At 49.8% G+C, this 23,308-nt stretch overlaps 1 protein-coding gene across 1 annotated transcript in view; it reads left to right on the top strand.

The window, feature by feature from the left end:
* Positions 1-450: 450 nt before the first annotated feature.
* Positions 451-23,308, top strand: part of STRIP1 (striatin interacting protein 1) — a 36,087-nt gene continuing 13,229 nt past the window's right edge. The window contains exons 1-10 of the mRNA XM_073542437.1: positions 451-722; positions 3,380-3,449; positions 8,241-8,315; positions 8,417-8,551; positions 8,654-8,774; positions 9,804-9,872; positions 9,991-10,097; positions 15,519-15,646; positions 15,721-15,903; positions 16,040-16,257. Of these exons, the coding sequence (XP_073398538.1) occupies positions 600-722; positions 3,380-3,449; positions 8,241-8,315; positions 8,417-8,551; positions 8,654-8,774; positions 9,804-9,872; positions 9,991-10,097; positions 15,519-15,646; positions 15,721-15,903; positions 16,040-16,257 (1,229 nt within the window). The 5' untranslated portion in view covers positions 451-599. The remainder of the gene's footprint in view (positions 723-3,379; positions 3,450-8,240; positions 8,316-8,416; positions 8,552-8,653; positions 8,775-9,803; positions 9,873-9,990; positions 10,098-15,518; positions 15,647-15,720; positions 15,904-16,039; positions 16,258-23,308) is intronic.

Raw genomic sequence — 23,308 nt, 5'->3', positions numbered from 1 at the left:
CATACAGTGTGGAGAGGGCTGTGAGGGGCTTTGGATTATAATTTGTGTGGAGGGGCTTTCAGAGTATTGTACTGTGGGGGGGGGGGGGGTTGTTGTGAGGGCATTATGCTGTATGGGGGGCTTAAGAGGCATCATACTGTGTGGTTGGGAACTGTAGGGTCATCATACTGTGAGAGATAATGTACTGTAGGTCCCTGTGTGAGGGGGGCATTCTGGGGGCCACAAGTGTTGTATCATACACCCACAGCCTACATGTGGAACAATACTTCTGTGTGGGCGCCTATAAAGGACTTGGCAACTTTCGTGCAGGGGTTTACCTATAAATGGCCTGGGACACTGTGTCCCACTTTCAAAGTTGGGATGTTTGTGCAAAACTTGTCTATATATTTAACCCTTTCAGAGCACTTCCTCCAGAATAACCATGCATCTAAAGGCACAGGATGGTGGTCACGCGCAGCCGCACAGCGCACACAGTCTCTCGGAGCCGCCTGGAACGCTGTACGTCCAGTACGCGGAAGTGTTTGCGTTCCACGTGACGCATTGCACGTAAGGCTGTGTTATCACGATACCTTGTTCTCTGAGGGTGTTCCCTACAGAAGATGGAGGCCTCCGGGGCGCTGAGTGTCAATAATAAATTGAGAACCGGTGTAGGCGGCGGTGCTGGGAGTCCTCAGCCCGGAAAGGGGCGAGAATACAATCGGAACCAGCGCAAGGACTCGGAGGTAAAGCGCGGTGTGAGGGTTAAATGGCGGTGCTGATGTGTCACCCGGGGAATATGAGGAAGCTCCTAATGATCTGTGTCAGTGTAGACTCCCACCATGCACAGTGTGGGGGCGCTGCTGCTAATGCCAGGTGTGCACTGTGACCCCTCTGTGTGATGATGTGAGCGGGCCTCCTTTCTGGGCCCCTCTGTGTGATGACGTGAGCGGGCCTCCTTTCTGGGCCCCTCTGTGTGATGATGTGAGCGGGCCTCCATTCTGGGCCCCTCTGTGTGATGATGTGAGCGGGCCTCCATTCTGGGCCCCTCTGTGTGATGATGTGAGCGGGCCTCCTTTCTGGGCCCCTCTGTGTGATGATGTGAGCGGGCCTCCATTCTGGGCCCCTCTGTGTGATGATGTGAGCGGGCCTCCATTCTGGGCCCCTCTGTGTGATGATGTGAGCGGGCCTCCATTCTGGGCCCCTCTGTGTGATGACGTGAGCGGGCCTCCATTCTGGGCCCCTCTGTGTGATGACGTGAGCGGGCCTCCATTCTGGGCCCCTCTGTGTGATGACGTGAGCGGGCCTCCATTCTGGGCCCCTCTGTGTGATGATGTGAGCGGGCCTCCTTTCTGGGCCCCTCTGTGTGATGATGTGAGCGGGCCTCCATTCTGGGCCCCTCTGTGTGATGATGTGAGCGGGCCTCCATTCTGGGCCCCTCTGTGTGATGATGTGAGCGGGCCTCCATTCTGGGCCCCTCTGTGTGATGATGTGAGCGGGCCTCCATTCTGGGCCCCTCTGTGTGATGACGTGAGCGGGCCTCCATTCTGGGCCCCTCTGTGTGATGACGTGAGCGGGCCTCCATTCTGGGCCCCTCTGTGTGATGACGTGAGCGGGCCTCCATTCTGGGCCCCTCTGTGTGATGACGTGAGCGGGCCTCCATTCTGGGCCCCTCTGTGTGATGACGTGAGCGGGCCTCCATTCTGGGCCCCTCTGTGTGATGACGTGAGCGGGCCTCCATTCTGGGCCCCTCTGTGTGATGACGTGAGCGGGCCTCCATTCTGGGCCCCTCTGTGTGATGACGTGAGCGGGCCTCCATTCTGGGCCCCTCTGTGTGATGACGTGAGCGGGCCTCCATTCTGGACCCCTCTGTGTGATGACGTGAGCGGGCCTCCTTTCTGGGCCCCTCTGTGTGATGACGTGAGCGGGCCTCCTTTCTGGACCCCTCTGTGTGATGACGTGAGCGGGCCTCCTTTCTGGGCCCCTCTGTGTGATGACGTGAGCGGGCCTCCTTTCTGGGCCCCTCTGTGTGATGACGTGAGCGGGCCTCCTTTCTGGGCCCCTCTGTGTGATGATGTGAGCGGGCCTCCTTTCTGGGCCCCTCTGTGTGATGATGTGAGCGGGCCTCCTTTCTGGGCCCCTCTGTGTGATGATGTGAGCGGGCCTCCTTTCTGGGCCCCTTTGCCACCTGGCCGGCTCCCTCCTGTGCACAGTGGGAGTGGGAGAGACATGCAGCCTCTCAATGGGTCTTACTGGGGAGAAATTGGCCATTTTGCTTCTCAACAAAATGTTGACGTCATAGGACTCCATTGGGTTTACCGTAAATGTGTGTAAACTTGCAGGTGAACACATAGTAACTAGGAATCCATTTGGGATTCAAAAGAGCAGGGTCTTTTTGGTGAGTGAAGGTCTGTAATTGGATCACTAGCATCTAAATGGTGTAGTCTTTGAAGGGGTTGTCCTGGATTACCTGAACCTTTATGTGTGGCTGTCACTGCCCCAAAGAAAGCAAGTAATATCAGGCAGCACAGTGCTAATGCACACCTGGGGTCCTGATTGCAGATCCCACCAAGGATGCCATTTGCTAGGAGTTTGTATGTTCTCCATGCCACTGAGAATGGAAGCGAGGCGCCAGGCTGGGGTCTAATATGTATATTTGTTCTACCTCTCTGGGTATGTTAATACGATGTACAATAGTCAATGTTGTACTCTTCGCTTTTGGACTCTTACCTCATGCGTGTCACACTCCTTACCGTATCAATGAATGCTTTTTTTTTAAAAAAAAAAAAAATAAACAATTTTTTTTTTTTTTATCACAATTGTTTAGATTGAGGTGAGCTGGATACTGAGCCGATAGGGATTCCGACAGATGACATTAAAACTGACTGTGATGAAGCAGCCTGCAATGTATTGTCATGCTCGCAAGATGAAGAAGCAAAACTGTAAGGCCGTGTTCACACATTCAGTATTCGGTCAGTATTTTACCTCAGTATTTGCCAAAACCACGAGAGGAACAATCAGAGGAAAAGTCTAATAGAAACACGTCACCATTTCTGGATTTTCCGCCATCTCCTAGTTTGGGCTTACAAATACTGAGGTAAAATACTGAGGTAAAATACTGAACGTGTGACCGTGAGATATCGGACCATGTAAATCCCGATTATACACCTGTTGTGTGTCAGTGTGTAGACCCAGGCTGTAATTTTGTGTACAGGATTTAAAGGAAACCATAGAAAAGTTATATCACTGTAGACCTTGAAATCTGTACAAAGCGGTCCCCCAAATAAGAACCTACCCAGATGACCAGAGATTCCTATACCTGCCTCACATACTGTAGTGTGTTCTACCAGTTTATAGACTACTAGAACTGCGCTACGACTTTCTACAATTTTTGTTCCTGCAGGGTTGTTCTGAGTCTCCAGACCTAGAATTTGCTTATGCGGATGCTGATAAATGGGCCGCAGAGCTGTCAGGTATGTAGATTTTCATCATTCGGCCACGTTCATACGTTCAGTATTTGGTCAGTATTTTACCTCCGTATTTGTAAGCCAAAACCAGGAGTGGAACAGTCAGGCTGTGTGCACACGATGCAGAATCCCTGCAGATCCGCAGCGGATTTTACTGCGCAGAAACGCTGCGGATCCGCAGTGTGATTTACAGTAGCATGTAAATCAATGAAGAAAAAAAACCGCTGTGCAGACGCTGCGGATTTTTTCACGGTACAAAATCCGCAGCATGTCACTTCTTTTGTGCTGTTTTCCATCTCCCCTGTCTCCAAATCCGCAGGGGGAAATCCACTGTGGAAAACTGCAATAAAACCGCAGGAAAAATGGAAGAAATCCACAGGAAAAATGCAGGTCATTTGACCTGCGGATTTCTTCAATTCTGCGCGGAAAAATCCGCAGGGCAAAAAAGTCCGTCTGCACTCAGCCTCAGAGGAAAAGTATAATACAAACACGTCTCCTCTCCTGTATGTTTTTAGCTTACAAATACTGATATAAAATACAGACCAAATACTGAATGTTAATAATAATAATAATAATAATAATAATCATAACTAGATGTGTATTTCCTGAAGGAAGTACAGATAGTGGTTTGAAATGGTGCCAGGGCTGCCCCTTTAAGAGAGACTTGCCTGCTGCCCCTGCAAGACTTTTAACTCAGGATCTGTTTTAACTGTGGGTGCCTCTCAGGGGCCACTTTGGCCTCAGGGTCTGATTTGGTGGGTGGAGCCCCTCAGGATCCGATTCAGTGTCCTGGGCTTCTCAGGGCTTGAATTGGTGGCCAGGATTCCTCAGGGGCCGATTTTGTGTGGGTGTGGCCCCTCGGGGCCCGTCCGATTTTGTGGGTGTGGCCCCTTGGGGCCCGTCCGATTTTGTGGATGTGGCCCCTTGGGGCCCGCCCGATTTTGTGGGTGGGGCCCGCCCGATTTGGAGGCCGGGGCCCCTCGGGATCCGATTTGGCGCGCCGCAATGTGCAGCGCTGCTGCGGGGGGCTCTTTCCCTGCAGGTCCCCGGATCCAAGATGGCGACGGGGACATTCGGGGGCCTGCAGGGAGCTGGCTTCCTCACTGCCCGCAGAGCGCAGGCATGAGGAAGCCTGCAGCAGTGCCTGTGACAGATCGCTGCGATCTGTGATGTGACAGATCAGCGATCTGTCACAGGACATTGATGTCCCCCATGGGACATTATAATAAAGTAAAAAAAAAAAAAAAAAAAAAAAAATTCCCTAATAAATTCATTTTTTGAAAGTAAAAATAACAATAAAAGTACATATTTGGTATCGCCGAGTCCTTCATTACCCACCCTATAAAACTGTCCCATTAGTTAACCCCTTTAGCGAGCCCCTTAAAAAATAAAAAACGAAGCAAAAAATAATGATTTATTATCATACCGCCGAACAAAAAGTGCAACAACGCACGATCAAAAAGACGCATATAAATATCCATGGTACCGCTGAAAACGTCATCTGAAAACGTCATTGCAAAAAACGAGCCACAACACAGCGTCATCAGCAAAAAAATAAAAAAGTTATAGCTCGCAGAATAAAGCGATGCAAAAATAATTATTTTTTATATAGAAATTGTTTTCATTGCATAAAACCGCCACAACATAAAAAAATGACCTGAATGAGGTATCGCTGTAACCATACTGACCAGAAGAATAAAAACGCTTTATCAATTTTACCGCACGCGGAACGGTGTAAACGCACCCCCCCAAAAGAAATTCATGAAACGCTGGTTTTTGTTCATTCTGCGTCCCAAAAATCGGAATAAAAAGCGATCAAAAAATGTCACGTACCCGAAAATGGTACCAATAAAAACGTCAACTCGTCCCGCAAAGACCTCACATGACTCGGTGGGTCAAAATATGGAAAAATTATAGCTCTCAAAATGTAAAAATACTTTATGCATCACCACAATAAAAAGCGTCTTTTAGCGTATGACAGCTGCCAAAAATAAAAACCTGCCATAAATAGTAATGCCGGTTTCACATTTGCGCTTTATGGCGCAGCGACGGCCTGCGCACGGCCGCCGCTAAGCCCCGCCCCCTGCCGGCTCCCTGCCCGCCCCTTCCGGTCTTCGCCGCCTACTAGCGCACATGGACGCTTGCGATCTGCGCACCCTATCTTTAGCATAGGGTGCGCAGATCGTGCGCTGGCCGTGCGCTTGCAGGATTTTGCCGTGCGCTGCGCACTTTTGAAGGTGTGCGCCGAACGCAGCATGTTGCAATTCGGCGCTCACGGCGCACCTTCAAAAGTGAGCAGCGCATGGCAAAATCCTGCTAGCGCACGATCTGCGCACCCTATGCTAAAGATAGGGTGCGCAGATCGCAAGCGTCCATGTGCGCTAGTAGGCGGCGATGACCGGAAGGGGCGGGGCTTAGTGGCGGCCGTGCGCAGGTCGTAGCTGCGCCATAAAGCGCAAATGTGAAACCGGCCTTAATCAAACCCCCCGTTATCACCCCCTTAGTTAGGGAAAAATAATAATACATTTTTTTAATTTATTTCCATTTTCCCATTAGGGTTAGGTTTGGAGTTAGAATTGGGGGTTTCCACTGTTTTGGTACATCAGGGGCTTTCCAAACGCGACATGGCGTCCTATCTCAATTCCAGCCAAAAAAGTTAAATGGCGCTGCTTCTCTTACGAGCTCTGCCATGTGCCCAAATAGTGGTTTACCCCCATATATGGGATATCGGCGTACTCAGGACAAATTGCACAATAACTTTTGGGGGCCTGTTACTCTTGGGAAAATAAAAATTGGGGGTGAAAAGATCATTTTTGTGGAAATAATATGATTTTTTTTAATTGTACAGCTGTACGTTATAAACTTCTGTGAAGCCCTTGGGGGTTCAAAGTGCCCACCACACATCTAGATAAGTTCCTTGGGGGGTCTAGTTTCTAAAATGGGGTCACTTGTGGGGGGGTTTCCACTGTTTAGGTACATCAGGGGCTCTCCAAACGTGGCATGGCGTCCAATCTGAATTCCAGCCAATTTTACAGTGAAAAAGTCAAACGGTGCTCCTTCCCTTCCGAGCTCTGCCATGCGCCCAAACAGTGGTTCCCCCCACATATCAGGTATCAGCCTACTCAGGACAAATTACACAATAACTTTTGCAGTCCAATTTCTCCTGTTACCCTTGGTAAAATAAAAAATGAAGGGGTTAAGACTCATTTCGGTGCACCGCCCCTTTAAGAATCACTTTGGCGCGTCGGCCCTTTAAGAGCCAGTTTGGCGCACTGGGCTTCTAAATCCACTTTGGCGCACATTCTCTCTCAGGGGCATGCGTCATGTGATGAAGCTAGATTTGCATTTGTGCTGTGGGTTTCGCTTTAAGAGCTGATATTATCTGTCAGAAACTCTGTCCTGGTGGGGTCATGTGAAGTTTGTAGGCATTGGCATAGTAACTGGGTGTGCCTGCGCATATCAATGAGCTTTACTGCCATTTCAGGGCATGTTTTGACTGTGGCAACATTTCCCCATTGAAAAGCATTGAGGAAAATGTTTTTTCAAATGCAAATTGCACAAAAACTACAAATCCGATCGACACGAAAAATACTTAGCACACATCTCGTGGACGCTGGCATCGAAATGACACCTCAACGGAGTCTGTGCGTGTAGCGGTTCGAGCCACATTAATTGCGGAAAATCGACTGAATAATAATTAGAAGCAGAAGAAGAAGTTAGCAGCGTTCGGATTACAAGATAGTGCACTATAATAAATTTTATTTCTATAGCGCCGACATATTCCGCAGCACTTTACATTTCAGAGGGGATTTGTACAAACAATAGACATTACAGTACAACAAGAGTGGTTAAGTGTCTGCCCAAGACGTCTTGTGCTGCTTTTCTTTGAGATGTGAAAGAACAGTGAAGCCCCCCATACACAATAGACTACTGCTAGCCCACCTGCCGATATTGTTAGGTTCGGCTTATGCTCTGTGTATGGTTGCGCCGACCAATCAGATGTGGTGCTTTCTCATAGAGAACACAGGAGCGCTGGGTCAAACAAGTGCTCTTATGTATGGGAGAGATGGCCAAGATGGCAGCTGGCTGAAGGGTCATGCACCCCAAAGCCATTTATGGTGTATTTGTGGTATGGTGTATTGGCAGGTTTAGGTAAAAATCTATTGTATCTGATCTTATAGCAGTTCTTTGGTTGGACCCTACAGATCCAGTGAAAATCAGTGTTGGGTTTTTAAGTATCTAAGGTTTGTGGCCGGCACAAAGGAGATGCCTAATTTCTTAACAATGTAAACAATCCAATCTAAGGAAGTTAATTCACTCTACTCGATATCCTAATATGCTATGAAATGGTGAACACTTTAGTGCCACATTGATCAGCTGGCAATCCACTGTTACATTAGTGTATCTTATATAGCTAAGGCGAGATCTAAGCTTGCAATGATACTCGGCTATATACTAGTTTGATATCCATGTGTATATAGTATACCAGGAAAGGTGGCAAAAGCTACAGGAGTTCCCTATTATCAGTGGTAGCCTGTGAACGACTATATTAATTTTAGATGAGAGATATATAGTGGGACTAGCTAGTGAGGGCGGCTTTGCCTGTTCTATTAAATCCATCAGAAATATTCATACATAATTCCGAGGTAATTCTGGAGCTTTAATGTGCATTGTAAAGGGAGAAGCTAAATCCCGCAGTGTGTTGGTGTATTGACCCCAGGCCTGGTATGGCCACTTTTTTGTGCTGCGATATTTCAGTGCTATGAATATACTGAGTGCATTATGTCTCCTTCGCAGAGCTGTACAGTTACACCGAGGGCCCCGAATTTCAGTCCAACAGGAAATGCTTTGAGGATGACTTGCGGTTACATGGTGAGCTGATGAAGCTGGCCGTGTCCTCCTGCCGCCAGCTGTCTTACTGTAATAACGCTCTGGTTACTATGTGCTGTCCATTATTACATTTTCTTTTGAAGTGCCTGATAAAAAATGGACAGAGTTGGACGTGTCCCTGCAGCGTGCCCACACCATGAGGCTCCTCGATGCTCTGGAGGTCACAGCCCGAGAGAAAAGGCTGAAAGTGGCCCGGGCAATCCTGTATGTGGCACAGGGTACGTACAGGGCATTCTGTTAGGGATTTTGTTCTGTTTTCTATATTCTAGACGATTTGACATTATTTTTATTTTACTGAATGTTTTTTTTTTTTTTTCAAGGCACTTTTGGGGAGTGCACATCTGAGACAGAAGTACAGACATGGCAGCGACACAACATCTTCCTGCTGCTTGAAGCCGGTGCATTCAATGCTCTTGTGGAGCTCCTTAACATGGAAGTGGAGTGAGTAGGAAAGAACACAAAGAATACAACATTTAAAAGCCATTCAGTTCCTTGATATTTGGTATTCTTTTCCTTCTTGCATGTCTACCGTTTTATTTGTGCACATTTTAAATGGATTTTGTGCAATTGAATGTCATTGTATGTCAATGTACATCCCGAACCCTGTGCCAAAAGTAATCTGTATGCCTATCCTACAGTTTCGGGTGCCAGTTTTATTCTTCAGATGCATGTTCCTTTGGGAGGATTCTGTGCATGCATCATTGCTGTTCAGGTGTTGTCCATCTCCGTAATGTACGGCTTGGCTGCTGTGATCGCTGGAGATGAACGCAGCCTTTTCCCATTAGTTCCGTGTTACACTGCTCTTAATAAAATGGGCGGCTCAACATGAAGACTGCGCTAGGAAGCCCTATTAATAAAGGCTTGTTCTGCCCTAGCAACAAAACACTTAGAAAGCAAATGCAAATCTGGTTTTGGATGCTCAGATTAAACATTGAAGGATATCCCAGCATTTAGATCCAAGTGCTAAAAGCAATGCTTATTTTTATGGAATTTTAGTGTAATTTTACAAGATGTAGGTTATCTATTGGAATAATACAGGTCCTGATTATTAACACTGAAGATCACAACAAAGTAATTCCTGAAAATAAGGATATGTTCTTACAATGATTTGTCTACTGTTAGAGGCTCCGCTGGGCTTACGTCTGAAGCCCTGGAGAATGGGACTCTCAACGTTTCTGCTGATGAGACGACTGACTTTAATGATTGTGGCCGAGTCCTATTGTGCTCCGTCAGACATCAGTATTCACTGATTAGAAGCGGGCACCATAGCACAGTCGACCACGTTTTAGTGCCCACTTCAAATAAGTGGTTACTGATGAAAATTAAGTGACTGTCTGCATCGTATAAATCAATGGCCCCCCACAGCGCAAACATCCAAATCCAGTATTCCAGGTCTTCAGACGTAAGTCCCGGCGGAGGTACTGACAATACCGTAAAACGCAGTGTGATAATGTGTGTGCTGTCTTTCAGGAACAGTGCAGCCTGTAGTAATGCTGTAAGGAAGCCCGCAATCTCTCTGGCTGACAGCACAGATCTTCGGTAAGGGAAATCTATGCTAATACTTTCAAAAGTTATTTCAAATTTGTTTTCCTTTGTTTTATATTTAGTAGAAAACTGTAGAGGGTTTTAATTTCTTTCTACTTCCTTTGCTCCTCAGTGTTCTCTTAAACATCATGTACCTGATGGTGGATACATTATGCGAAGAAGGTGAAGCCGATAGTGAGGACTGGAAAACCATGAGACAAACTTTCCGTGCAGAGCTAGGTATGAAACGAATATGGGTTAGAATCTACGGAATCGATTTTGTAAGGCTCTGGGTGCAAAAATACAATGAAATCCATCTCGATCATACATGGTGAATCAATATGCAGAACGTGGTCCAATGGGCTCCTTCACTGAGCTGGTCAGGAATATGTGTAATGTTGCGCTAGTCCCAAGAAGAGCTGCAGATGCCAGGAGGTATCAGGCAGTTTTCACTTCTAAAGTCCTGCGGCCACAGATTACTGATGTCACCAACGGATTGGGTCTTGCCGATTTTATTCACACTAAATGATCATAAGTCAATAACAACCACCATGATACTTTGTAAAATGCATCTATTGTGGTAAAATTGCACTAGTGAAGACAATGTGAACAGCACTTCAATGTGCTGAGTATAGTACGAGCGACTGTTTACATAGTTGTTTTTTTTCCTCAACAAAAAATGAAAACCATGAATTGTACTTTAATCAGATTTAATTTTCTGCTTCGTCTCATTGGGGGACACAGGTACTATGGGGTGTATGCTACTGCCGTCTGGAGGCTGACACTAAGTATACGAAAAAAAAGTTAGCGCTGCCTCATACACCCTCGCCCCGGTTGCGGGCGGAAACCAGTTTTTCGCTTAGTGTCCTTTGGAGGCACACGCAGTCTGGATCTCTCCAGACTTTTTTTTTTTCTAGTTTACCATGAAGATGAGACAGGGGCAACGGATCCTATTGAAAGGGTCCGATCTCCCCAAACCATCAACGGGCGAGCACGCGTTGAGTATCGCCTCCGTGTATCCTTTCCCGCACCGAGGGACATATCTGGGACTTTTCCCCAGACTTCTATTATTTTTTTTTACATTTTTTTTTTTTTTTTTTTTATGGAAATGATACAGGGGCAACGCATCCTATTGAAAGGATCCGATTTCCCCAAACCATCAACGGGTGAGCACGTGCGAGTGTCCTTCCACGTATCCTTTCCCGCGACGTGGGACATTATGCCAGACTTAGCCCTGTCCACCCCTAGGTATTGAAACCGTGGGCTTGCACAGAGGCACAAGACTAGTCTGTGCGGCCCCCACTGCTCCACCAACGCAAGACGGCGGTGCTGCATGGCGGCGGACGATCCCTCTTCTCGCCCCTACAGGGCAGAAGGAGCTAGGGTGCCTGCACCGTCCTAAGATCAAATACCCCAGGTGCCGCTACCGAGGCAAGGCCATGATGTAGGTATGGAGCTGGGGAGGGCTCTGGGCAGCGTTTTTTCGTAGGATGGACCCCCCTGTAGAGTCCAATAATCGGGGCAGCTGCGATTGCAGCGGCCATGCAGCTCCTCGGGCAGGGCCAGGCTGCGATCTGCAGCACTCTCCCCTTCATTTGTGGCGACATGGGTAGCCAAGGCCATGATGTCATGGTCAGATTCCTTAAATGTGGTCCTACAGGATCGAGACCTGGCGACGGAAGTGTCTGCAACAGCAGGTCAGATCGCAATGGCAGGTGACTATTTAATCAATGCGTCCTTGGATGCGGCGAATTGCGCGGCACTAGCGGCGGCGAATGCAGTCCCCATTAGGAGAGCCTTGTGGTTAAGGCTATGGCGGGCTGATTCGATTTCCAAGAAATCTTTGACTTCCCTGCCTTATCAGGGTAGCCGCCTATTTGGGGAAAAATTATACAAGCTCATCTCAGATGCTACGGGGGGAAAAAGCAGCTTTCTCCCACAGCAGAAGATTAAACTGCCATTTTGTCAGCCTCAGGCGCGCTTTCGGGCATTTCGCAGCCCCGGGTGGATGGCAGCGGCCAGGTCTTCCGCCCCAGCTCGCTACAACCAGGAAAAGGAGCGTCAGGTCGCGTATAGAGCCAACCCGCTGGGCAGTATGCGAGGCCGCCCTCCCAGGTCAAGGGAAGCCAGATCCCAGAGGCCTTCAGCGAAATGACTCGGGGCATCCGGTACCCGAAGATGGCAGAGTTGGCGGACGTCTACACAGGTTCTGCCACATTTGGGTCACGGTGGCACGCGACGCATGGGTGGCGGAACTAGTGTCGTCGGGGTACAAAATAGAATTCGTCAGAGATCCTCCAAGACGATTTTTTCTTTCCCAGCTGCCCATAGCAGAATCCCGGGCAGAGGCATTGCTAGGGGCCATCAAGGTGCTGCAGCGCAACGGGGTCGTGGTCCCTGTACCAGAGTGCGAAAGGACTCAAGGTTTTTATTCCAACCTGTTCGCGGTCCCCAAGAAGGACGGGACAGTAAGGCCAGTTCTGGACTTAAAGCTCTTGAACAGGTTCATCAGAATCGGGCACTTTCGAATGGAATCTCTCCGTTCAGTCGTATCGTCCATGGAGCAGGGAGAATACTTGGCCTTGATCGATGTCCAGGATGCTTACCTGCACATCCCTATTTTTCCCCCGCATCAAAGATTCCTACGTTTTGCAATCGATGGTCGGCATTTCCAATTTGTGGCTCTGCCTTTCGGGTTGGCTACCGCCCCAGAGTGTTCACGTAATGGCGGTCGTCATGGCCATTCTACATTCTCGGGGCATAGTGGTTTTACCGTACTTAGACGACCTCTTAGTGAAGGGTCCATCCTTTCGGGCATGCGAGGAAAATGTCAGCATCACGCTGGATACCCTGTCTCGCCTAGGATGGTTGGTCAACGGGAAAAAGTCCTCCCTTGTCCCAGCTCGGAGGATCTCATTCCTAGGGATGATTTTCGACACCTCCCGAGGGTTGGTAATTCTCCCTCGGGACAAGGCTCGAGCGCTCCGTCAGGGAGTTCGGAATCTTCAACGACCAGGCCCTCACACCATTCGATTCGGGATGAGGGTTCTAGGGAGGATGGTGGCGGCAATGGAAGCAATTCCGTTTGCCCAATTTCATCTGCGTCCCCTGCAGCACGCTCTCTTGACATCTTGGGACAAGTGTCCATTCACGCTCGATTATCAGTGCAGGTTGTCCTCTCGAGTCAGACGGTCACTTCAGTGGTGGATGCGCGACTCCTCTCTTCAGGGAAAACCCTTTCCCCCATATCAGTGGTTGGTAATCACAACCGATGCGAGTCGTCTTGGTTGCGGAGCAGTTTTCCGCCATCACACGGCTCAGGGGCAATGGTCGCATCAGGAGAGGCGCCTCCCGATCAACTTGTTGGAGATTCGAGCGGTGCGGTTGGCACTGCAGAATTTCCAGCACTTTCTAGCAGGGCGTCCGGTCCGGATTCAATCGGTCAACGCCACGGCGGTGGCGTACATGAATCACCAGGGAGGCACGCGCAGCAGGGCAACCATGCGCGCGAGAGAGCATGTACTACGCTGGGACGAGGGGAACCACTCGGTAATCTCAGCAGTTCACATACCAGGCGTGGAAAATTGGGCAGCAGGGTGTCGCGGCCGGGGAATGGTCCCTGCACCCCGAGGTCTTCCAGCAGATTTGCCAATGGTGGGGGACTCCGGACGTGGATCTGATGGCCTCCAGGTAAAACGCCAAAGTAGCCGTGTTTGTCGCTCGGTCTCAAGACCCGCGAGCAATCGCAGTGGATGCGTTGGTCCTACCGTGGAGCCAGTTTCGGCTCCCATACCTGTTTCCCCCGCTGCCACTGCTTCCGAGGGTCATCAGAAAAATCAAGGCAAAGGGGGTTCCGGCAATTGTGCTGGCCCCAGACTGGCCCTGTCGGGCATGGTACGTGGATCTGGTGCAGCTCCTCGCAGACGTTCCTTGGCGTCTGCCGGAACGGCCAGACTTACTGTCTCAGGGGCCGATCTGCCACTCGAACTCAGGGGCCCTGTGTTTGACGGCATGGCCGTTGAATCTTGGATTCTGACCCGGGCGGGGTTTGGGCGTGAAGTGGTTGCTACAATGGTTAGCGCCCGGAAGCCTTCCTGGCGAGAATTTACCATCACACTTGGAAGGTTTTCTCTTTCGTTGGTGTCGAGAGCACAGGGTTGCTCCACTGTCTTTTTCGGTTCCCAGCATCCTGGCTTTTCTTCAGTCAGGCCTAGATGCAGGATTGGCCCCGAGCTCCCTTAGGAGACAGATATCGGCCTTGTCTGTCCTCTTCCAGCGAAGGATCGCTACTAATATGCAGGTCAAGACGTTCATCCAAGGGGTCTCCCATTTGGTGCCCCCCTATAGAGCGCCCATAGACTCCTGGGATCTTAACCTGGTCCTGGGTGTCCTGCAGGAAGCTCCTTTTGAGCCGTTACAAGAAGTTTCATGATCATATCTTTCCAGGAAGGTCGTATTCTTGGTAGCCATAACTTCCATTAGGCGGGTTTCGGAGTTGGCAGCCCTATCTTGTAAAGCACTATTTCTGACTTTTTACAAGGATAAGGTAGTCCTTAGACCAGCTCCCTCCTTTCTGCCGAAGGTCGTGTCCTCATTTCACATTAATGAGGACCTTGTTCTGCCTTCATTTTGTCCAGCGCCAGCACATAGGGTGGAAAGGGCGCTCCACACGTTGGACCTAGTGAGAGCGCTCAGGAGGTACGTGTCGAGGACGGCACCTTTTCGCCAGACAGACTCGCTGTTTGTGATCCCCGAAGGGCGCAGGAAGGGGCTCGCAGCCTCAAGGTCGACCATAGCCAGATGGATTTGTCTAACTATTCAAGAGGCTTACCGTATTAGAGGCACACCGATTCCAACAGGGATAGGGGCGCACTCTACTTGGGCAGTGGGCGCCTCTTGGGCGCTTCGGCACCAGGCTTCGGCAGAGCAGGTATGCAAGGCTACAACCTGGTCCAGCCTGCATACTTTTTCCAAGCATTACAATGTGCATACTCAGGCTTCGCCAGATGCGAGCCTGGGTAGAAAAATTCTCCAAGCAGCAGTGGCGCACCTTTAGACAGGAGGGCATGCGGCTTGGATCGGGAGTTGACTTCCCACCCAGGAACTGCTTTAGGACGTCCCACAGTACCTGTGTCCCCCAATGAGACGAAGGAGAAACATGGATTTTTGTGAGTACTCACCGTAAAATCATTTTCTCCGAGACGCTCATTGGGGGACACAGCACCCACCCTACGAGCCAGTTGGCTCTTGTTTATTTAATTAGTATAATTCCTTTTTTAAAAGTAGGGTGGTCCTTTTTCAGATATATAGTATTCTGCGTTAAGGCTAATCTGTGTTGTTTTCCTACTGCTGTTGCGCTAAACTGGTTTCCACCCGCAATCGGGGCGAGGGTGTATGCGGAGGAGGAGCTAACTTTTTTTTTTGTATACTTAGTGTCAGCCTCCAGACGGCAGTAGCATACACCCCACAGTACCTGTGTCCCCCAATGAGCGTCTCGGAGAAAAGAATTTTACGGTGAGTACTCACAAAAATCCATGTTTCAGATAATTTATCAACTTTTATAAATTAAGGCTTTTTTGCTGTCCTAAGAAAAACCTTTCCAACGAGTGATCTACTTCTATGGAAGTCTAATCACTGCTTTGTATCGTCATTCTAATGCAGGATCTCCCATACATAACAACGAGCCGTTTGCTGTGCTGCTTTTTGGGATGGTCACGAAGTTCTGTAGCGGTCATGCTCCACATTTTCCTATGAAAAAGGTGTTGCTGCTGCTTTGGAAGACTGTGTTAGTAAGTTGATAACTGTGTTTGTATTATTTTTCTTTAGTTTTCTGCCTACTTTATAATGATCTACCTCTCTTCAGTGCACTTTGGGTGGGTTTGAAGATTTGCTGAAAATGAAAGCAGAAAAGCGAGAGATGTTGGGGCTTCCACCTCTTCCTGAAGATAGCATTAAAGTGATCCGGAGCATGAGAGCGGCATCTCCACCAGCTTCTGCATCCGACCTGATTGAGCAGCAGCAGAGAAGGGGCCGTAGGGAGCATAAGGTAAGCAGCGGCTTGTTTTATGGCATATATTCCATTAAAGTAGAGTAATTTGACCCTAAAATAAACCGCCTAAACTTACTAATGCAAATTTTATGGTAAACGATGCAAGAGCTACATGTTTTTTGTCTGTTTCTAGGCGCTCATTAAGCAGGATAACCTTGATGCATTTAATGAGCGGGATCCATACAAAACTGATGATTCTCGTGATGAAGAGGAGGAAAATGATGAGGACAACAGCTTGGAGGGAGAACCATTTTCCATAGAACGGGAAGAAGTCATGCCCCCAGCTACCACTCAACCGCCTACTGAACGGCTCGCATTTCCAAAAGGTTTACCTTGGGCGCCAAAAGTGAGGTGAGAGCAAAAATCTGGTTGAATAGAAAGCCTGGAAAAAATTACCAGATTTGTTGTGTTTAAAGAGAGAATGTCATCAGAAAATTACCAATTGTTTGAATACATTAGTTTTGTTAATTATATCTATACTTTTTTTCTCTTGTACATCACATTGCAAAACTACATGCAAATGGGTAAGGAATTGGCTAAATGACACAGTTGTCGTAAATGGTCCGTTCTCTAAATGGGATATATTCAGCAGTGGGGTACCGCAGGGATCTGTGCTAGGACCGATTCTTTATAACCTCTTTAATAATGACCTTATGGATGGGATTGAGAGTAAAGTGTCAGTCTTTGCTAATGACAACAAACTATGTAGGATATTAAAATCTGACCTTGACATTACAGTATTGCAAAATAATCTGCATAAGATGACTGAATGGGCAAACACTTGGCCAATGAGGTTTAATGTAGATAAATGTGGTGCTCTACTTACATATTCATCCTTATGACAGGGCACTGATCCCTCAGTGACCTGCCCCCTATATTACGTACTAAATATCATATTGTGGGGTTACAAAAAAAAATAACTTCATCAAATTGGCGCTGTAACATGATACATGCCTAGTATGCTTTAGTCCTATACTATTGTGGAAGGAGGGGAGAAAATAATCTTCATCAAAATGGAGGTGCCTGCGCAGTAGCATCTATTGCGATTTGATAGATGCTACTGCACAAGCACCGCCGTCATTTTGCTGGAAAAAATAAAAATTTGGATCCGTCAAAATGTTGGCGCCTACTAAGTAGCAGCTCTTGGAACGTGATAGATGCTACTGCGCAGGCACCTCCGTAACCATTTTGATGAATGTTACTTTTTTTGTTAACCACACCATATGGTATAGATTATGTAAAATAGGGGGCAGATCACTGAGGGATCAGGGACCTATCAGAATATCTAATCAGAGCACCACATAAAGATCCACCCCAGAGCACCAGCAAATCATTAACTCAGAACTGAAAATAAAGATGAAAGAACATTCACACGATGGATTTCATCAATGAAGGTATCATTGTAGTCAGTATACGAAGCCAACCTGACACTGTGTGTGGGATACTGTGCCCAATCCTGCTGACAGCTTCCCTTTAAAGAACCGCAAGCACTAGTTTAGAAAAAGCCTTCATGGCCAATATGAAAATTGCTAGATGACTTTTTTTTTAACTTTTTTTAGTATATGACAACAAACATTGTTTGTATGTATTTTGAAACAAAAGGTCATTTTTCGAACACATTCTATTAAATGAAATATACAGACTCTTGCAAAGCGAGGTAGCCGTTTTCTCGTTCGCCTTATTGGGGGACACAGAGACCATGGGTGTATGCTTTGCTGCCACTAGGAGGCTGACACTATGCACAAAAAAAAAGTTAGCTCCTCCTCCGCAGTATACACCCCACCGACCGGCACCAATTTCCTTAGTTTAGCTTAGTGTCAGTAGGAGGTGGACACGGGTCTTTCATTAGACCCATATCTACCTCGTCGTGCGTCGTTCCTTTACAGGTTCTACGGAGGGATAAAGAGTGAAAAGTCACATCTGTACTCCCACATGGAGTCTGCGAGTACGGCGTGTACTGCCACCCCGTATCCTTGCAGTTCTCCGCGGCAGGACCAGCCAGACGGACGCCGACACCAAGACGTGCCAGCGACTCCAGGGGTCCTTGTCGCCAGTCTCCCTCCCACTCGCCTACCAGAGCCTGTCGGTTGGCTGAGACGCAGGACTTCTTCAGACCCAGGTAACGGATCGGGGATGGGTGAGTATAGATTTTTTTTTTTTTTTTTTTTTTTTTTTTTTTTTTATTACCTGGCTGCTCATTCCCGACGGACAGGGGGCCTTTTCAATGGCACAGGGATGCGGGCACTGCGGTCGCACGCAGTCGCCCTACATCTATAGGCACACCATGCTCTTTTTTGCTGGCCCTTTGAGAGCGGCTTGCGGCTGCGGCGTTCCCTTCTTCCGACCTCCGCGCCGACCCCCTGCTGACAGGCGGCCGCCGCAACTAATTTAGGCCCCGGCTTCAGTTCGGGCCTACCGTTGTGTCGTGGCCACGCCCCCCGCCCCTTTCTTCTAAGCGGGCTTCTCTCCCGCTCTTCCCAGGCCCTCCCACCGCCTGTCCTTCACCTGCCCAGCCTGCTATTGGCTAGAGGGCGGTGAATTTTAATCCTGCGAAGTGCTCCGCCCTCCCTCCTCTCCTGGACGCGCGCTTTTTCTCAGGCAGGCGCCATTTTACCCGCCTGTTATCCGGACACCAGCTCGTCACCGGATCATCTTCCGCCAGCTGGTTTTTTCGTTCAGGAGGTCTATCGGCTGGATTTCGCTCTGACTTGCATCCACTGACAGGTCGCAGAGCATCGCTTCTGGGGACACCGGACCGTGAGTAGCTCTGCACTGCAGACTGACCCTTCTCCGCCCTCTGTCCCCCAACCTTCCAGCATTACCTCAGCTTTTCACTATGTCTACCTCTAAGTCTGATCGTACCCGCTCTACTGCCCCCCCCTGCACTTTAGTCAAGTTCTTTGCATGTTCTTCGTGCAATCGCAAACTTCCCTCAGGCCAGTCCACTCCCCTCTGCCTGGATTGTAGCAACCCAATTCAGCCTGACGCCGTCCAGGAGCCATCTACGGCTCCAGGTGAGAGTGAACCCCCCATGCCTGGCTGGGCCTCCTCGCTATCTCAATCAGTGGCAGACCTCACCAAGGTGTCTGTCCCCGGTGGCCATTCTTGATAAGTTGCCCCTGGACTCTTCAGCAGGGCCAAGCAAGTCCCAAATTGCTCCATCTGAGTCAGCCAGCGTTAGTCGCAAAAGACCCAGGCAAGATGCCCAGCCGGATTCCTCTCCTAGTCCCATCTCACCGCATAGCCCTTCCCAGCAGCCTCCCTCTCGGGCCCCCTCTCCCGAGTCAGGTAAAGCGCTTTCGGACAGGTCATCTGAGGGGATTTTAGAGCTGGATTCAGACCAGGATGCAAACATGAAGGTCACAATGCAGAACCTCATTGCAGCGATCCATCATACTTTCGATATTGCTGACTCCCCTGCGAAATCCTCAGATCAGGAGGTTTCGTTCAGACGGGCAGAAACTCCCTCCAGGGTTTTTCCTTTCCATTCCGAGTTTGGGAAGATTTTTACCAAGGAAAGAGAGGATCCGACCAGACGCTTTCAAAGAGGAAAACGTCTAGGCGTACTCTACCCATTTGCTAAGGAGCTCACGGACAACTGGTCGGCCTCTCCCTCGGTGGATCCGCCCGTGTCCAGGCTTTCCAATAACACGGTTCTCCCGCTTTCAGGCGTGGCGTCCCTAAAGGATTCTAATGACAGGATTATAGAATCCCTGGCGAAGTCTGCCTTTGAAGCGGCTTCAGCAGCTGTGTGCCCAATCTTTGCTTCATCCTGGGCAGCAAAGGCCATAGCCACGTGGGCAGACGACCTTCGTCAAGGCGTCTTAGATAAGGCGCAACCGGAGTGTTTGGCCGATCTCGCCAATCAGATCTCCCATGCTGGGGACTATCTTCTTTCCGCTTCCTTGGATGCCGCATCCTGTGCAGTTCAGGCGTCAAGCAACGTAGTTGCAATTCGACGTACAGTTTGGCTAAAGGCCTGGCAAGCGGACTTGTCTTCTAAAAAGTCCCTCACTAACCTGCCTTTTCAGGGGGTGCGCCTCTTTGGGTCCCAATTGGACCAGATTATTAAGGACGCCACCGGAGGCACGAGTTCACTCCTCCCTCAGTCCAATCCTCGCAGACCTCCACTAAGGTGTCAGTTTCGACCCTTTCGGACTTTCCGCCGTTTCAATACGGCGGACAACTCCTCCAGCCAACAGAGACCGCAGGCTCGCCAGGAGAGAAAGAAAGTTTCCTTCAGACCCACTCCTTCCTGGCGATCCCACTCTTCCCAGGGCAGACCGTCCAGATCTGGATCTGGACGGTCTACTTCAGCATGAGTATCGTCGGACACGCGGGGTGCCTTTCCAATTGGGAGGCCGACTTCCTTCCTTCAGGGACGTTTGGCTGGCCTCCGTAGAGGACGCTTGGGTCAGGGAGGTCGTATCCTCAGGATACAAGATACAGTTCGTCTCTCTCCCACGGGATCGTTTCTTCGAATCCCGGCCTCCAAAGGATCCAGCCTTGATCCCGGGGTTCTCTACGGCTACCGCCTCTCTCCTCAGACAGCACCACTACCAGCTCGTCGCACTGCCCTTCGGTCTTGCCACCGCTCCCAGACTCTTCACGAAGATCGTGGCTGCGTTGATGGCTTTGTTGAGAGTCAGAGGTCTCGTTCTTTTCCCGTACCTAGACGTTATTCTGATCAGGGCTCCCTCATTTCAACAGGCTCACCAAAGTTTGTCAATCGTCCTGGACACTCTTTCCAATTTCGGGTGGATCGTCAACAGGAAAAAGTCCTGTCTGGTTCCGACCCAACGCCTGGTCTTTCTAGGCCTTCTGTTCGACACTCGTCGGTCACGGGTCTTTCTCCTACAAGAGAAGATTCTCTCTCTCTCTCTGCAGCAGGAAGTACGATCGCTGCAGATCTCACGATTCCTGTCCCTCCGTACAGCCAGGAGGGTCCTGGGAAAGATGGTGGCTGCGATAGAGGCAGTTCCCTTTGCCCTATTTCACCCCAGACCTCTCCAGCAGGCCATTCTGTCGAAGTGGGACAGGTCGCCTCGGTCCCTGGATCGCCCTGTTCCTCCTTCTTACCGGATCAAGCGGTCCCTCAACTGGTGGTTGTCGTCACCTCTCATTCTATCGGGTCGATTCTTCCTTCCCATTCGCTGGCAGATAGTAACCACAGATGCCAGTCTCCTCGGTTGGGGTGCAGTGTTCCGCAACCACACTGTTCAGGGTCGATGGTCGGATCAGGAATCAGTACCGATCAACATTCTGGAGATTCGAGCTATCCATCTTGCTCTCGTTCACTGGGAAAGGCTCCTCAAGGCACTGCCGGTACGGATTCAGACAGACATCGCCACAGCGGTGGCATATGTCTACCGCCAAGGGGGAACACGGAGTGTCTCAGCCCTGGCGGAGGGGTCCAAGATTCTTCGTTGGGCGGAGATTTCCGTTCCGACAATTTCCGCGGTGCACATTCCTGGCGTCGACAACTAGGCCGACGATTTTCTCAGCCGCAAGGGTCTCGCGGCGGGAGAGTGGTCCCTCCATCCGCAGGTGTTTCATCTGCTCTGCCTTCAGTGGGGACCCCCGGATGTAGACCTCATGGCGTCTCACCTCAACAGGAAATTCCCACAATTCGTGTCCAGGTCTCGGGACCCTTTGGCAGTGGGCGCCGACTCCCTGGCCGTTCCTTGGTCCCAGTTCGACCTTCCCTACCTGTTCCCTCTTCTTCCCAACCTGTTGAAATGGATCAAGGCAGAAGGAATTCCAGTCATTCTCATCGCCCCGAATTGGCCCAGAAGGTCTTGGTTCGCGGACATTGTCAACCTTCTCGCGGACGCCCCCTGGAAGCTTCCAGACAGAACAGTTCTGCTGTCTCAGGGACCGATTTGCCACCTTAATTCTCGGCCGCTCAATTTAAAGGCGTGGCTGTTGAGACCGAGGTTCTGAAACGGGCAGGATTTTCCGACCAGGTAGTTCAGACCATGATCCGAGCCAGAAAGCCATCATCTTCCAAGATCTACTACCGTACTTGGAAGGCCTATTTCACTTGGTGTGAGACCAATGACATTGCGCCCATGTCCTTTTCGCTCCCTTCAGTCCTAGCGTTTCTTCAGGCAGGATTGGATGCGGGCCTTGCCCTCCGTTCCCTGAAGGGTCAAGTTTCGGCGCTGTCCGTTCGTTTTCAGAAAACACTAGCTTCCCGTCCTCAGGTTAAGACCTTTCTTCAGGGCGTGGCTCACACGGTTCCGCCGTACCGGGCGCCCGTGGATCCATGGGATCTTAATCTGGTTCTTGAGGTTCTGCAAGGTCCTCCCTTTGAACCCCTCAGGGATATTTCCCTTTCTCTCCTTTCTTGGAAGGTAGCCTTCTGGTGGCCATCACCTCCGTCCGGCGCGTGTCGGAATTGGCAGCTCTTTCGTGCCGCTCCCCTTTTCTGGTGCTCCATCAGGATAAGGTAGTTCTGCGGCCTCCGCCCTCTTTCCTGCCGAAGGTGGTGTCCTCGTTTCACCTCAACGAGGATATCGTGCTACCATCCTTTTGTCCGTATCCAGCTCATCCCCGAGAGCGGTCCTTGAACAATCTGGACCTGGTTAGGGCGATAAGAGTCTGTCTAGGACGACTTCCTTGCGAAAGACAGAGTCTCTTTTCATTATCCCTGATGGGGCGCGGAAAGGTCACTCGGCGTCAAAGGCCACTATTGCTCGCTGGATCAGAACGGCAATTTTGGAAGCCTACCGAGTTAAGCATCGCGGAGCCCCTCCGGGGATCAGGGCCCACTCTACTCGGGCAGTGGGTGCCTCCTGGGCGGTGCGCCACAGAGCTTCCGCGCTGCAGCTTTGCAAAGCTGCAACATGGTCATCGGTTCACACGTTTGTGAAATTCTACAGAGTCCACACCTACGCTTCGGCGGACGCCAGCCTAGGTAGACGGATTCTGCAGGCCGCGGTGGTGAGTCCGCTGGCCTGATGGAAGTTTGTTTCCCACCCCAGGGACTGCTTTGGGACGTCCCATGGTCTCTGTGTCCCCCAATAAGGCGAACGAGAAAACAGGATTTTTTGGGTTGCTTACCGTAAAATCTGTTTCTCGTAGCCTTCATTGTTGGACACAGCACCCTCCCATGTTTTACAACTCCTGTTCTTATGTTTGTCGGTTGGTTACAGTTGAGTTGTCTTCTGTTTTCATTCTGTTTTGTTACTTCTCCTACTGCTTTCTCACTAACTGAGGAAATTGGTGCCGGTCGGTGGGGTGTATACTGCGGAGGAGGAGCTAACTTTTTTTTTGTGCATAGTGTCAGCCTCCTAGTGGCAGCAAAACATACATCCATGGTCTCTGTGTCCCCCAATGAAGGCTCCGAGAAACAGATTTTACGGTAAGCAACCCAAAAAATCCTGTTTTTCTGGGCATG

The sequence above is a fragment of the Dendrobates tinctorius genome, unplaced genomic scaffold (assembly GCF_039654945.1).
Source record: "Dendrobates tinctorius isolate UK_male_01 unplaced genomic scaffold, ASM3965494v1 ptg000127l, whole genome shotgun sequence".
Classification (NCBI taxonomy): Eukaryota; Metazoa; Chordata; class Amphibia; order Anura; family Dendrobatidae; genus Dendrobates; species Dendrobates tinctorius.
This window is presented reverse-complemented; position numbering and strand designations above follow the sequence as displayed.